At 32.4% G+C, this 16,574-nt stretch overlaps 1 protein-coding gene across 1 annotated transcript in view; it reads left to right on the top strand.

The window, feature by feature from the left end:
- The window catches only part of LOC142342821 (uncharacterized), a 75,317-nt gene that overhangs the window by 20,191 nt on the left and 38,552 nt on the right, over positions 1-16,574 (top strand). The window contains exon 13 of the mRNA XM_075394418.1: positions 7,093-7,194. Coding sequence (XP_075250533.1) covers positions 7,093-7,194 — 102 coding nt within the window. The remainder of the gene's footprint in view (positions 1-7,092; positions 7,195-16,574) is intronic.

Raw genomic sequence — 16,574 nt, 5'->3', positions numbered from 1 at the left:
CAATTAAAACAAATTCTTTTCATTAAACACAAGGCAGTACTGAGAGTTTGCTAGCCAGCTTTTTCCAAAAGCTCTACTTAATACTATCTACTGCAACTTCCTTCCGGCCTTGGTGTTAATTTAAACGATTTTTTGCCTTTGAACATTTTTCTGCTGCTTGTCTTTTCTATGATTATTTTAATTTTTGAATTAGTTTTAAATCATGTTGTCTAGCATATGCAGAATAAGGGAGAAGTATGTGCCGTTTTTTGTTTTAATTGCAGTGATTAGAACTGTAATTATAGTGGTTTTCTGATCCTTAAATTTGAGTATTCTTTTTTTTTAAAAAAAAAAGATTTAAATTAGTTTCTAAGATTGTTATCTGCCGTTTGCTTTTCTGATCTTTTTGAGATCATAATCATGAATTATTTGAGGGCAATTGATAGCCCTTTCAGCTGTTTTAGGCCATCAGTATTTTGACCTGCTTTTCTATTTCGGATTTTTTAACGTTATCAAACATTTTCATCAACACAAAATTTTGCTGCATTTTTTTCTTGGTGACAGTGGTTTAAGTTTCACCAATTTTTAGATCAGACCAGGGGAGGTAATGAGTTAATGGTTGAATTCAAATGGTAATTGCTTCAGCTGCAATTAGGGTTTTGTTTGTTCTTCGAGTCGCTTCCGGAATTCTTCCGGCTATGTTTTTTTATTTCGTCGTCATGATTTTTGTTACGACCATATGACGTCACAGCCACTTTTTGTTCATTCGTTCATGCAATTTCAACTGAATTGCATGTGTGACGTCATTTTTCGCTCTTAGTGGAGCGAGTTTTTTTGTTCATGCGCGTGATTAAATTTTTGGTCACACTTGACTTACCTCACTCTCAAAAATGACTTCCTCACTTTGAAATTGACTTTTATGTACTTTAATTCAAAGAGATAAGGTCAAATGGGTGTGTATCACTCTAAATGAAGGTTATTTGAGATCAGCTAATAGAGGCAGTAATAACTTATACAGATTTTAAATCAAAATATAACATATCAGCCTTCAATGAAAAGACGATTTTTTTTTGGTCTGTCTTTTTTACTGTTTTTTTAGAGTGCAGGTCTACGAATCTATTGCGGCTATTTTCTGGCAATCTGCCAGCTATGTTTGTTGTAGGTCGCATATTTTAAACGTTTAATTAACATATTGTTATTAGTTTTAATAATTTTTTTGATAAATGTGCGAGTTAGTTTTTATTGTTTTCGTTTGGTTTTAGTTTTTGCTCTTTTGACTATCACAGGCTGTTTTTTTGTGTTTCATTTGGTATATACTCTTTTACTATCAAAGTCTGTTCTTCTAATGAGGCTATGAGCCTCTTGTGTTTTCCGTATGTGTTTGTATAACATTTCCAGACCTGTCCTGCTATGATTACATCACTCAGTAAAATGACTTCTGCATTCTTATAAAATCAAAAAAATTATAATTTTAGTGTCGAATTGAATAGCAGTCACCCAAACTTGATAGTTTTAAGGTTAGAATGCCTGAAAGACATCAGTGCTTTGTATGTAAATTGAGGATAATTTGAAATCAGTATAATGTTTTCAAGCGCTTTTTTCTTTGGTCATATAGTCATTTTGTTTACTAAGGCGTTATTGCCAGTAGTCTATTTTGCGGCTAATGTTCGGCTGACTATGTTGATGTAGGTTTATAGTGGTTTGGCAGTTTCTGGTTGTTTGTGAACCTAATATCAATCGGCCAAACTAATTTTTTTTGTTCGACTGCTCTCAAAACAAACTTCAGATCAATTATATAATTTCTGCGGCCTTCCAATTTGATTTTTCAGTTGCTTAATTATCTTTTGTAGTTTTGATCTTTTTATTGCTATCGAACGAAGCTTGAAACAATTGTTTTAAACGTGTGTGCCTTTATAATTTTTTGCTTAACCTTTTTTGACTTTTTAGCTAGAACCTGGAATATTATTTTGCTCGTTCGAGCGATTTAGATTGAATTTTGTCTTTTAAAATGGGATAAACTCGTAAAGCCTGAGCAGTCCTTAGAATTTTAGTGGGCTCTAAGTGTAAGGTGCATCAAAGCTGCTTGGTGAATGCTTGAGGAGGCACCCTCCCCCTAAACACACATATCTACAGTTTTTACCCCCACTCTCGCTTTTAGCCAACCTTTGTTTAAGCTAGATGCTAACAAACCAACCAGTCACCTGTCGTTCGTGAGTTATTCGCCTGAAGTTGTTCAGTTTGTTTCTCCTTCAAAACGGGATCAACAAGTATTGCCCGAATGGAATTACGTCGCTGCGCAGCTCTAGAGCTTTGCTAGTCTCTAAGTGTACAATTCTATAAGCTCCTGAAAAGACATTAATGCTAAAGGGGCATTTTTGCTCAAATTCCTAACCTCCGCTATATTGATTTTCGTTTTGTTAGTTTTAGGCCTATTTGACACCACAATACTATAAAAAAACAGTTAAAAATCTACCGATTTTAGCACTTAGTATCAATTTAATTCCAATTTCTCGACTAAGAGTAAATTTTTTACAGTAGTTGGCATTATTGTTAGCCTTCTTCATACTCTCAGCCGACAATTACTGGGCTCCTGTTTTTTTCTTTGTGAGTCTAATTTGTTTCGCTGTAACCGAGATTTAGCTTGCAGTGTTTTTAATTGCTCTCAAACGAAGTTGTAGCAATTCTTATAGTCCTGCGGTATTTTTTAAGCGAATTTTCGCTTGACCGGTTTTTCGTCTGACCCATTTGATTTCTTGTCCTCAAAAACGGGATGAACAGTTATTACTCGGAGGGCATTAAGTTCTCTTAGAGAGCCTTCACGTTAAGAAGGGCGATTCCTCATCCACTCAGTGCCCCCCCCCCCCCCCCCACCCACTCAGTCCACCCCCTCACTTGGATGGCCTCATTTGAAATTATTCTTGTCCGTTTTGTTTTTGTAAACTGTGGTGTTTTTGGCCTTTATTTTACGTTCAGGGATATGCACGTATCACTCTTGTTTATAAGGATGGAGATGAGATCAGATGTTTACTTTATTTCTACTGAAAGTTTTTGTTATGTACATAAAATTTGAGACAGTATTTTAGGTTTTTCAGTTCGGTTGATTATCTAGTTTTTTGCATTAGTGAAAAGTACGTAAGGTCAGTGAAATGTACATAAGAAGATCAGCTTTGTTAGATAGGTTTCAAGGAATGCTAAGAGTAAATTTTTTGATTTCGAATTAAATTGTGATGTTTGAGTTTCACTTGATTAATTGCTCTTGAACGAAGTTCATAGCAATTATTGTAAACGTGTTGGTCTTTTTTATGCAAATTTTTCGGTTTACCATTTTGCGCTTTTCTTCTAGAACATTCTTTGACTTATCAGTAACTTTTTCACGCTTGCGTTCTTCTTTTTTGAGTGATCTCTATTGCTCTCACTCCGAAGTAGAGCTTGTTGCTAATATAAAGTCGGTTACAGCTTAGCAAAAACAAGAGCCTGATGTGGTCTGGTTATGGATTGGGAGGTCAGTTGTTCGAATTCCGGTGGAGTCAAATATTTTTCTACCCACCTGTCGTTCGAGAGCAATTCTTCGGACATTAGACGGTTTATAATTTCCTTGCCGCTGGGTTGATCATGCTGTACGTGATTTGCTCGGCTTTCTGAGCTGAAAGTGTTATCGCGTTTTTCAATTGCTCGCAAACCAAGTTTATTGCAATTATAGGAGTCCTGCTGGTCTTTTTCATGTTTTTTTTTGTCTGAATACCCATTTTTCTTGAACTCTCTTATTGAGAATCGGGCTAAAACTGGTAATGCCCAAGGGAATTTAGTCACTGATAAGTTTCTTAGAGCCGTACTAGTCATGCTTACTAGGTGTACGGATCACAGAAACTTTTGAAGAGACATATATTCATGGTGTGAAGTGCTGTTCTTGAAATTTAACCTTCCACCTCCCCCCAAACACTCCTGTCCCCCATTAAGTTGTAAGGGTAAGCTCACGCTACAAATAAAATTTTTATGTGGTTTTGAAGCCACCTTGCTTTTTTTCGCGCCTGCGTTTTTTTCCGTGTGTGACAAGCTTCCGGCTTCGAGTCTTTCAAATGTTTCGCTATGGTCATGTTTTGTTCTTATTACGTCAAGCAGATTTTTGTTTCGCTTCACCTACTATCTACGCTTGTTTTTATTTTTCGATCATTCTGTTTTATCTGCTTTTGAAAACACATGCTCGGTACAGCTGAACTAAACGGCGTCAACTTCGAAAAACAAAATAGGGCTAGATGCTCGTTACTTATTTTCTGTTCAATAGTCGCACAGCGACATCTGGGCTATTATTGGCATTCTCTTGTTTTTTGAGATCTCAAAGAATTTGAATAGTATTGGTGCGCTGTTTATTTAAGATCTGTTTACGCTTTTTTCGGCCTTTTCACTTCAGTGAGAAGTCAAATTAGAGTGGTGATTTTGGTCACACTGAATTAGTAAAAGGAGCAAAAATCGAGTAGTTTTGAGGCGTGACTTTCAAAGTACCTTTAAAGTGGAGTGAGAAACTGGTGTTTGAACAATTTGGCGGTTTTTGAGATGGATTTTTTTCAGATGCGTCAATTTGACTTCTGTTTTCAGAATTTCCTCTCCTTCAGTGCTTTTAAGACGGTACATATGTGTTCTATTTGCGCCTATTTGCTTTTGCTTGATTTCATTAAGGGGCAGCAAAAACTTTTCATGACTTTGCCATTATTTTTAGTCATTTTAGATTTTGCCACTTTTTAAAAAATTATGTCTTATCGATTATTATCAACAATGGCAGGTCCCATTAACATAAAAGAACCTAAGTTGTGGCTCGAGTTAATAGCTAATGGTTTTCTTGACTCTGGCACTACTTTTTCTCAAAAGTGTTGAGTGAATTTTTGTGTTCTGCAAGTATTTATTGTACTTTTGATGTATTATCATTTAATATCATTGGGGACAGCTCTCTGATGCTGCTAGTAGGGGTTAAGTTTATCGATTTAATCGCCTTTTGTTCATAGCTAATGCTTTCTATGACTTTGACACTAATTGTTTTCAATAATAATTATCGAATTTTTTGAGTTTTAAGTGTTTTTCTATTCAATTTTGTCAACTCGTAGTCTCATTATTGATAGGTCTCATTGGTTTCTAATAAAGCTTAAATTAAATAAATCAAGTTATTTCAAGTCATAGCTATTGCTTTTTGTGACTTGTGCGCTTGTTCGCTTTTTTTAAATCTTATATATTTTTTGTGTTTTGGTAGTTTTTGTTGTACTTATTGCTGTCTTATCACTTAATCTCTTGGATGACAGATCTCAACGGTTGTCATTGAGGACCCAATTAATTGATGTAATTGTGTCCTTCTGTGACTGTTGCCTTCTGTGACTTTTATAGTGAGAGTACTCATCGACATTTAATGACAGGTTGCTGATGGAAATACAGGAATGTAATAAAAGTTGAATACTGGAATATATTTGGCAGCTTGGGTTCATAGCAGATGTTTTTTGATGGTGATATTGTCTTTTCAGAAAATCAAAGTTGAATTTTTAGTCTTGCTTTTTTTTCTTGTTTTGTTTTATTGCTTAGTCTCATTACTAACAGCTATGATTTGCCTTTTTAGAGCAAAGTAAATTATATTCAGGCCATTCTGGGCCTAGCTTTTGTTTGAACCAAGTTTGCCTTGCCTGCTAGTTGTTTTTTAGTCACATGCGGCATTTGGGCTTTTATTTTTTTTTACCTGTTTTTTTTTGTTTTCCGAATTCACTCATGTCCGTTCTAGATCTTGTTTTTTCCTTGGTCAATGAAAATTCTTGGAATTGTATTTCAGGACTTGTCCTGCTATGTTTTATATTGTTCAAAGAATTTGAATTGTATTGGGGCGCTGTCTTTTTTTAAAGATCTGTTCAGACATTTTCACAATTTTTGAAGTCAAATTGGAGTAGTGATTTTGGTCACATCGAACCAGAAAGGAGCGAAAGAGTGCTTTTGTGGCGTGAATTTTTTGTTCACTCTAATTTTAAAGTAGAGTGAGAAAACGGTGTCTGAAAAAAATTTTGCTTTCTCGCTTGTTGTTTTTTGTTCTCATGCGGCAAATTCACTTTGATTTTTACTGTTTTTTTTTCAAGTTTTTGGTTTGGATTTTTTTTTCTAAAAATGGTTTTCCCAATCCATTCATAGTTCGTTCTAGGCATAATTTTGTTTGAACCAAATTTTCATTTCCCGCTAGTGGTTTTTTTGTTCACCTTGCATTTTGGCATTGATTTTCTGTTTTTTTTATTTTTTTGATATGATTTTCTTAAGAAATGATTTTCCCAATTCATTCATATATCTTTATAGGTCTAGTTTTCTGTTTAGTCATTGAAAATTCTTTGAGTTGTACGTCAGGACTTGTCTTGCTATGTTTTTTATTTCGTCGTCAAGATTTTTGTTACGACCATATGACGTCACAACCACTTCAAATCTGCTTTTTGTTCATTCGTTCATGCAATGTCAACTGAAGTGCGTGCGTGACGTCATTTTTTGCTCTTAGTGGAGTGAGTTGTTTTGTTCAGTCGCGTGATTAATTTTTTGGTCACACGTGACTTACCTCACTTCCAAAATGACTTCCTCAATGTAAATTGACTTTTATTTGTTTTAAGAGATAAGGTCAAATCAATGTTGTCACTCTAAATTGTGGTTATTTGAGAGCAGCTAATAGAGGCGGCAATAACTAAAACAGATTGTCAAGCAAATTGTAACATCTCAGCCTTCAATGAAAAGGCTAATTTTTTGGCCCGTCTTTTTTCACTGTTTTTGAGACTTTAGATCTACGAAGCTATTTTGGCTATTTTCTGGCAATCTGCCAGCTATATTTTAAATAGGATTAGTTATAATGTTCAAAACCTATTTTCTTTTATACTGGTGGCCTTAAACTCTTTTTAAGAAGCAGGGGTAAATCTCACTTCTGAATCCATTTAAAATAATACTTAGTTTTGACATTTTCGGTAACAGTTTGGAGTCGTTTTTTTCTCTTTGCTTGTTTCACTCCTGAATAGTGGTCATGGGTTTAAATCAGTGACGGCTTTTCGCACTGCATTCGACCGGATTTAAGTATGAATTGACTTTGTCTATGACAGTCTAATAATTTGTATATTACAGGATTGGCACGTGAACAACCGGAAGAGACGGAAAGCACATTCACCCACGTACGAGTGCGACAGAGGAATCACCTCAGATGATGAAGACCCAGAGCTGAAAAAGGTTTTTTTCTTAAACAACTAAATTAAAATTATAACCGACGGTTTATGATACTTGAAACAAAACAGGGACGCTCAGTAATGTGCGTTTGCAAATAATGTGCCGACTTCGCTCGTCTACATTCGTGTCTTAATTGTCTCCAACCAACTGAGGTAGAGATAGGAAACTTTGGATGCAAAACAGAGTATTGGATCCTCAAGGATGCCTGATGAATTCTCCAAATTGGGTAGACGTATATACCCATAAGGTTGATTCTCTCATTTCTTTAGCATGGACCAGAAAATCAACTGCGCCAAGCATTTGGTTATAAAGAAAAGAAATCAAGTTAATACAATTTCTCAAGCAGAAAAAAAGCAATTTTCAAGTTAGCACTTAATTTCGCCAAACAACGAAAAATGAGATTCTGAAGTCAACTTCTATCCAATTATAGCCAAAACAATGAATTGGCTACATATTCATTTGAATGAATTGGCTTCAAATCCAGCACTATTATGGTAATAACAGATTGTGGTCGCGAACAAAGCTAATGACCGTATATATGCGAAAATTAACAAAGAAAGCCGAAAGTATTTTTCTTCGAAAACCAGTTGTGTTAAAAACTTTCAAACTACAAACAGAACATGCTGAGCTAAGCACATTGCAAAAAATGGGAAAAAAAGCAACGAAAAAATTAACAACCGCAAAACTCAATGTTTTTGAAAATTGTGGTGCGGTCTTTTTTTTCTGACGGAAACCTGATTTGTTGACAAGAAAACCAACAATTACGTCAAAAGTGAAATGACGATTTTCTATTAAAAAACAGCAGAAAGTTGCCAAACCGTTAAATGAAAATTAAACCCACTAAGGAGAATCAATTTTGTTTTTCCACAATGCTATTTTGCATGTTATTACTGAGACTAAGTTACAAGTAGACAAAAGGAAGACAAATGGGGGCAAAGCTAAAAAAAATCAGTTTTTTGATAAGAAAACAAAAACAAATTTTGACGAAACTCAAATTTTCATTCTTAGAATTTTTCTATGAAAACAGCATCGAAGTCTGGAAAATAAATAGCGGCCCCTTGATTGATGCCAACAATAGCGTTTATTTAGAAAACTATATCAACTTCAGTGGCAACTGAAGATAAAAAACAGCAAAAGCAAATTTAATTGCGACGCGTGAATCAATCTCAAAAACCAAAAGTTTTCTCAGACACCAACCTCTTGCCTCACTTCAAAAGGTGTTTGAAAAATTTACGCTTCAGAACCACACTTTGTTGCTCCTTTCATTGCTCCACCGTCAGTTGTAACAAACCTATACACCTGAACTCACTTTTTGGCTCTTTTTACCCAAACATGTTCGATCATGCGCGCGGATGAAAAGTTCTTGGCAATTATTCCCTGTATGTTAGGATTGTTGCCTGAATATGTAATAGACTTACCTTAACTCCATTATTTTAAGTAGACAGGTACCTTCTTTGTTTATGAGGAGTAATTACAGAAGCTGGTAAACTGTAGAGAAAACTGTTTTTACGCACGGTAAGGGAGCAATTGACTATGGGGGTATCGTGCAATGGGGGTAATGGAGTGGAAATCCCATAAAGATTATAGGGTATAGCTTTTGCATGGGAGTAATAGGTTTTAGCGGTTACATGTAGAGACGCTACTTGGTAAATTCCAGAAGTTGAAAATTACATTCCACTTATTGCATGGAGATAATAGGGTATAGTTTTACCTTGCGGATAAAACACGTAGAACTGATTTTCTGCAAGCAAATAAAAGAGCAAAGATTTGAATCAGTATAGAAGGAAACAGAATTGCATGTGGCTAATAAGGTAAACAAAGTTTGCCATGGGGAAAAAAGGGTGTAGATTGCAGCCTTTGCAATTAAGTAATGGGGTGAAGATTTGATTGGGTTTAATAGGGTAAAACATTGCATACTATTTAGCCGAACAAAATTGCCGTTGGGATAGTAAGATATAGGTTTGACTGTCGGCAAGATAAGGATAAGATTTGAAAAAAAAATATTAGGATTCAGATTTGCATAGGGATAAAAAGATATAGAATTGTCTTGTTAAGAATGTGGTATAACTTTGAATAACTACGATATAATATATACAGGAAATAATTTTGAATATCTGCACGCTCGTAACATGGTGAAGATTGCTTGGTTTAGTATTTTATGGAGACAAAAGGGGGTATAGATTCCAATATCTGCACACAAGTAAAAAAAAGGAAGTGATGATTTGAATCTTGATAAAAGCTTGTAGTATCAAACAATAATTATAGAGTAAATTTTGCCAGGCAGATAGTATTGTATATAATGGATTATATGCAATTGGGGGGGGGGGGACAAAAAGGTTGAAGATTTGAATCTGAATACTAGGGTATAGTACTGAGTGGAGGTTAAAGGTAGGTTTTATTAAGATACTGTTGTATAGAATTCAATAATAGCAAGCATGAAATTTGAGTAAACATTTGAGTCGGTAAGGTAGAGTACGGTTTTGCATGGAAGATAATAGGGTATAGTTTTGCCATTAGAGTAATATACCGGTGCCATATAATTTTTTAAAGCAAAAGTTTAAACATTGGTGAACACTAAGTAAATCTTGATATGTATTAGTTTTAGTGATATGAAGTACGAAAGAGTCATCAAAGGTCACCTGTACATCATTATTTTCCTCTCAATGTACAAGTCCTAGAGAAGATTTTCTTATGTAAAAGTTGATCGTTTAGTAAAAACTAACACAAAACTACTTAAGAAAACATCAATTTTGCTCGCATAACATATTAATGAGTCATCAAAGATCAATTGTACAACATTTTTTTCCTCCTAATGTACAAGTCCTAGAGAAATATTTCTAAAGGAAAAATTGTTCCATAAGTAAAAACTAACACAAAACTTCTTTAAAAACATCAATTTTGCTCACATAACATATATATGAGTCATCAAAGGTCAGTTGTACAGCATCTTTCCGTTTTAATGTACAAGTCCTAGAGAAAAATTTCTTAAGAAAAGGTTGTTCCATTAGTGAAAACTAACACAAAACTACTTTAAAAAACATCAATTTTGCTCACATAACATATATATGAGTCATCAAAGGTCAATTGTACATCATTTTTTTCCTCTTAATGTACAAGTCCTAGAGAAAAATTTCTTAAGGAAAAGTTGTTCCATTAATGAAAACTAACACAAATACATTTTAAAAAACATCAATTTTGCTCACAAAACATATGTATGAGTCATCAAAGGTCAATTGTACATCTTTTTTCCCTCTTAATGTACAAGTCCTAGAGAAAAATTTTTTAAGGAAAAGTTGTTCCATTAGTGAAAAATAACACAAATATACTTTAAAAAACATCAATTTTGCTCTTATAACATATGTATGAGTCATCACAGGTCAATTGTACATCATTTTTTTCCTCTTACTGTACAAGTCCTAGAGAAAAATTTTTTAAGGAAAAGTTGTCCCTTTAGTGAAAACTAACAAAAATATACTTTAAAACACAGCATTTTTGCTCACATAACATATGTATGAGTCATCAAAGGTCAATTGTACATCATTTTTTTCCTCTTACTGTACAAGTCCTAGAGAAAAATTTCTTAAGGAAAAGTTGTTCCATTAGTGAAAACTAACACAAATATACTTTAAAAAACATCAATTTTGCTCATATAACATATGTATGAGTCATCAAAGGTCAATTGTACATCATTTTTTTCCTCTTAATGTACAAGTCCTAGAGAAAAATTTCTTAAGGAAAAGTTGTTCCATTAGTGAAAACTAACACAAATGTACTTTAAAAAACATCAATTTTGCTCACATAACATTTGTATGAGTCATCAAAGGTCAATTGTACATCATTTTTTTTCCTCTTAATGTACAAGTCCTAGAGAAAAATTTCTTAAGGAAAAGTTGTTCCATTAGTGAAAACTAACACAAATGTACTTTAAAAAACATCAATTTTGCTCACATAACATATGTATGAGTCATCAAAGGTCAATTGTACATCATTTTTTTCCTCTTACTGTACAAGTCCTAGAGAAAAATTTCTTAAGGAAAAGTTGTTCCATTAGTGAAAACTAACACAAATGTACTTTAAAAAACATCAATTTTGCTCACATAACATTTGTATGAGTCATCAAAGGTCAGTTGTACAGCATCTTTCCGTTTTAATGTACAAGTCCTAGAGAAAAATTTCTTAAGAAAAGGTTGTTCCATTAGTGAAAACTAACACAAAACTACTTTAAAAAACATCAATTTTGCTCACATAACATATATATGAGTCATCAAAGGTCAATTGTACATCATTTTTTTCCTCTTAATGTACAAGTCCTAGAGAAAAATTTCTTAAGGAAAAGTTGTTCCATTAATGAAAACTAACACAAATACATTTTAAAAAACATCAATTTTGCTCACAAAACATATGTATGAGTCATCAAAGGTCAATTGTACATCTTTTTTCCCTCTTAATGTACAAGTCCTAGAGAAAAATTTTTTAAGGAAAAGTTGTTCCATTAGTGAAAAATAACACAAATATACTTTAAAAAACATCAATTTTGCTCTTATAACATATGTATGAGTCATCACAGGTCAATTGTACATCATTTTTTTCCTCTTACTGTACAAGTCCTAGAGAAAAATTTTTTAAGGAAAAGTTGTCCCTTTAGTGAAAACTAACAAAAATACACTTTAAAACACAGCATTTTTGCTCACATAACATATGTATGAGTCATCAAAGGTCAATTGTACATCATTTTTTTCCTCTTACTGTACAAGTCCTAGAGAAAAATTTCTTAAGGAAAAGTTGTTCCATTAGTGAAAACTAACACAAATATACTTTAAAAAACATCAATTTTGCTCATATAACATATGTATGAGTCATCAAAGGTCAATTGTACATCATTTTTTTCCTCTTAATGTACAAGTCCTAGAGAAAAATTTCTTAAGGAAAAGTTGTTCCATTAGTGAAAACTAACACAAATGTACTTTAAAAAACATCAATTTTGCTCACATAACATTTGTATGAGTCATCAAAGGTCAATTGTACATCATTTTTTTTCCTCTTAATGTACAAGTCCTAGAGAAAAATTTCTTAAGGAAAAGTTGTTCCATTAGTGAAAACTAACACAAATGTACTTTAAAAAACATCAATTTTGCTCACATAACATATGTATGAGTCATCAAAGGTCAATTGTACATCATTTTTTTCCTCTTACTGTACAAGTCCTAGAGAAAAATTTTGCTCAACTAACATATGTATGAGTCATCAAAGGTCAATTGTACATAACTTTTTTTCCTCCTAATGTACAAGTCCTAGAGAAAAATTTCTTAAGGAAAAGTTGTTCCATTAGTGAAAACTAACACAAATATACTTTAAAAAACATCAATTTTGCTCATATAACATATGTATGAGTCATCAAAGGTCAATTGTACATCTTTTTTTTCCTCTTAATGTACAAGTCCTAGAGAAAAATTTCTTAAGGAAAAGTTGTTCCATTAGTGAAAACTAACACAAATATACTTTAAAAAACATCAATTTTGCTCACATAACATATGTATGAGTCATCAAAGGTCAATTGTACATCATTTTTTTCCTCTTAATGTTCAAGTCCTAGAGAAAAATTTCTTAAGGAAAAGTTGTTCCATTAGTGAAAAATAACACAAATATACTTTAAAAAACATCAATTTTGCTCTTATAACATATGTATGAGTCATCACAGGTCAATTGTACATCATTTTTTCCTCTTAATGTACAAGTCCTAGAGAAAAATTTCTTAAGGAAAAGTTGTTCCATTAGTGAAAACTAACACAAATATACTTCAAAAAACATCAATTTTGCTCATATAACATATGTATGAGTCATCAAAGGTCAATTGTACATCATTTTTTCCCTCTTAATGTACAAGTCCTAGAGAAAAATTTCTTGAGGAAAAGTTGTTCCATTAGTAAAAACTAAGACAAATACACTTTAAAAAACATCAATTTTGCTCAACTAACATATGTATGAGTCATCAAAGGTCAATTGTACATCATTTTTTCCCTCTTACTGTACAAGTTCTATAGAAAAAATTTCTTAAGGAAAAGTTGTTCCATTAGTGAAAACTAACACAAAACTACTTTAAAAAACATCAATTTTGCTCACATAACATATGTATGAGTCATCAAAGGTCAATTGTACATCATTTTTTTTCTCTTAATGTACAAGTCCTAGTGAAAAATTTCTTAGGGAAAAGTTGTCCCATTAGTGAAAACTAACACAAATATACTTCAAAAACATCAATTTTGCTTACATAAAAATTATGAGTTATCGAGGGTCACCTGTATATCAATTTTTTCCTCTTAATGTACAATTCCTAGAGAAAAAGTTCTAAAGGAAAAGTTGTTCCATTAGTGAAAGTTAGCTCAAAACTACTTTAAAAAACTTAAATAAAGCTCACATAAAGTATATATGAGTCAGCACAGGTCATTTGCACATCAATTTTTCCTCTTAATGTACAAGTGAGAGAAAATTGTCTTAGGAAAATGTTGTTTAATTAGTGAAAGTTAACACAAAACTACTTTTAAAAAACTTAAATAAAGCTCACATAAAGTATATATGAGTCAGCACAGGTCAATTGTACATCATTTTTTCCCTCTTACTGTACAAGTCCTAGAGAAAAATTTCTTAAGGAAAAGTTGTTCCATTAGTGAAAACTAACACAAATATACTTTAAAAAACATCAATTTTGCTCATATAACATACGTATGAGTCATCAAAGGTCAATTGTACATCATTTTTTCCCTCTCATTGTACAAGTCATAAAGAAAAATTATTTGAGGAAAACTTGTTCTATGAATGAAAACAAACGCAAAACTGCTTTGAAAAATGTCAATTGCGCTTACATAAAGAATATATATGAATCATAAAAGGTCCTTTTTTCCTCTTAACGTACAAGTCATAGAGAAAAATTTCTTAGGGAAAACTTACTGATCAGTTAGTGAAAATTAATACAAAAATGTTATAAAAAAATCAATTTGTCTAACATAGTTGATATATGAGTCATCAAATGCAACTTGCACATCTTTTTTCCTCATAATGTTCAATTCATAGAGAAAAATTTCAACAATTTCAAAAAAGAGTCAAAAAAGTTCATTTGTACCTCATTTTTTCTTCTAATTTACAAATCTAGCGGAAAATTTGTTTGCTTGAGGTTGTTTCCTTAGTGAAAACTACCAATAAAATATTTAAATTTTCAGTTTCGTCCAAACAAAATTTCTATGAGTCCCAAAAGGTCATTTTTTAATTTTTTTTCCTTTTAAATTACAAGTTCCAGAGAGAAATTTGATTCCTAGCTAAAACTAAAAGAATACTTGAAAAAGCATCAATTTTGTTTACATTAAGTATAAATGAGTCATCAATATTTGCTTGTGCATCGCCCCCCCCCCTCCTAAATTTACAAGACCAGAACAAAAAAAATTCTCATGTGAAAGTTGTTTCATGTGTCATCATGTGTCGTCTAAATTAATGTGAGAGTCATCATAAGTACATCGTTTTGCACTTAGCTTACTAGTTACAGTGAAAATTACCTTCTATGAAGTTGTTTTGTATCTGATAGATAAAACAAAAAACATAAAATTGTATCAATTTTGCTCATAAAAGGTAAATATGAGTATAAGTGAAATAAAGTGTTAAATGTACATCATTTCTTTTACTTAGGGAACAAGTCCTGGAGAAAAGTACAAGTAAAAAAACGTTCATTTCTGAAAATTAACGCAAGATTATTTTGAAATGTATTAGTTTGTGTCATAAAAAATATAAAATGAGTCATAAAAGTTTTATTGTACATCATTGTTTTCCCTCTTAATGTACAAGTCGCAGTGAAAAGTTCATAAAAAACTCTTTCATTGGTGAAAATTAACAAAAAAAACACTTTACTTTGCATTAGTTCTTTCCATAAAACGTATGTACGAGTCAGCTAACGTCAATGTTCATTTTATTCCACTTGAGGTACAAGTATTGGGGGAAAGTTCCTTCATTAAAAGCTTTTTCGTAAGTTAAAACTCGTTCAAGACTTCTTAAAACTTTACGCAAACTAAAACGAGACTCATTTTTCCCTTCATAAAATACAAGACTCTGAGCGAAGCCTTCAGAGACTCATTTTTTTAAGAAAATCTCGATCAATCAGCAAAACTAACGGAAAAATTCTCAGAAGAGTATCAGTTTTGTTCGCGAAAATGTAAATGAGTCATTAAAAGTCAATTTTAAATCATTTTTCACCCTCTTAAAGTACCCAGAGATAAGATATTTAGAAAAAACTTGTTTCATTAGTGAAAACTAACATGCAAACAATTTGAAATGTATTACTGTCGGTAATGTAAATTATATATGCGTCATCAGTATGTGTAATTGTACGTAATTTTTAATCCGCTCAATATACATGTCCCGGAGAAATAATTCCTAAGTAAAAGTTGATTCATGGGGAAAAATTATTTAAAATTATTTCAAAATGTATGAAGCTCGGTCATATAAACTATAAATGAGTCATTACTAGTAAACAATAAATCATTCATTATCTTTCAATGTACAAGCAGTAGAGTGAAACTTAATCAATGAAAGTTAGTATTCTGAAAAGAAAAAAATATTCAAAGGAACATCTATTTTATGCACTTACATTACATATGATTCATCCGGGCTCAGACGTACACAATCTCAGATCACATAATGTACAATAGTACAGCAATTTTGTGAAAACTTTTTTTTTACTAGAAAGTTGTTTTGAATGTAAATTCTTCAATGGAAACTTTCACTTTTGTGCTCATTGTCGAGAAAGAAATGTTCGATTGTTTATAGTTTCCCATCTCTCAAGGTACAAGTGTTATACCAAAATATACCTATTGATAACTTCCACCAACTCACACCAAACTGTGTTACAGATTACTATGCATGAGTTGGAATTAACCGATGTACGTCTGACTCAGTGTTAATTTTTTTTTTGTATAAGTAGCTAGAAGACACCAACACTCAAGAGTTTTTAAAAAAAATCCGGAATTTTTTTCCAAAATTGGTAGACAAAGAATTTGTTGTTGATTGTGCAAACTGGTTTTTCGTAACGTAGTTATAACGAAACAAATTTACGCACTTGCAACTAAAATCATTATTTTTTCCCTTTTTTGAAAAACGAAGCAATGAACCCATGCATGCAATTAGAGTTCTATTTGGCAGGTTTTCGTGCAAGCATGGTTCATTGCTTCGTTTTTCAAAAAAGGGAAAAAATAATGATTTTAGTTGCAAGTGCGTAAATTTGTTTCGTTATAACTACGTTACGAAAAACCAGTTTGCACAATCAACAACAAATTCTTTGTCTACCAATTTTGGAAAAAAATTCCGGACTTTTTTTAAAAACTCTTGAGTGTTGGTGTCTTCTA

This window comes from Convolutriloba macropyga, chromosome 7 (genome assembly GCF_964194025.1).
Source record: "Convolutriloba macropyga chromosome 7, txConMacr16.3, whole genome shotgun sequence".
Classification (NCBI taxonomy): domain Eukaryota; kingdom Metazoa; phylum Xenacoelomorpha; order Acoela; family Convolutidae; genus Convolutriloba; species Convolutriloba macropyga.
Note: the sequence above shows the minus strand (reverse complement) of the source record. Positions and strands in the feature narration are given on the sequence as shown.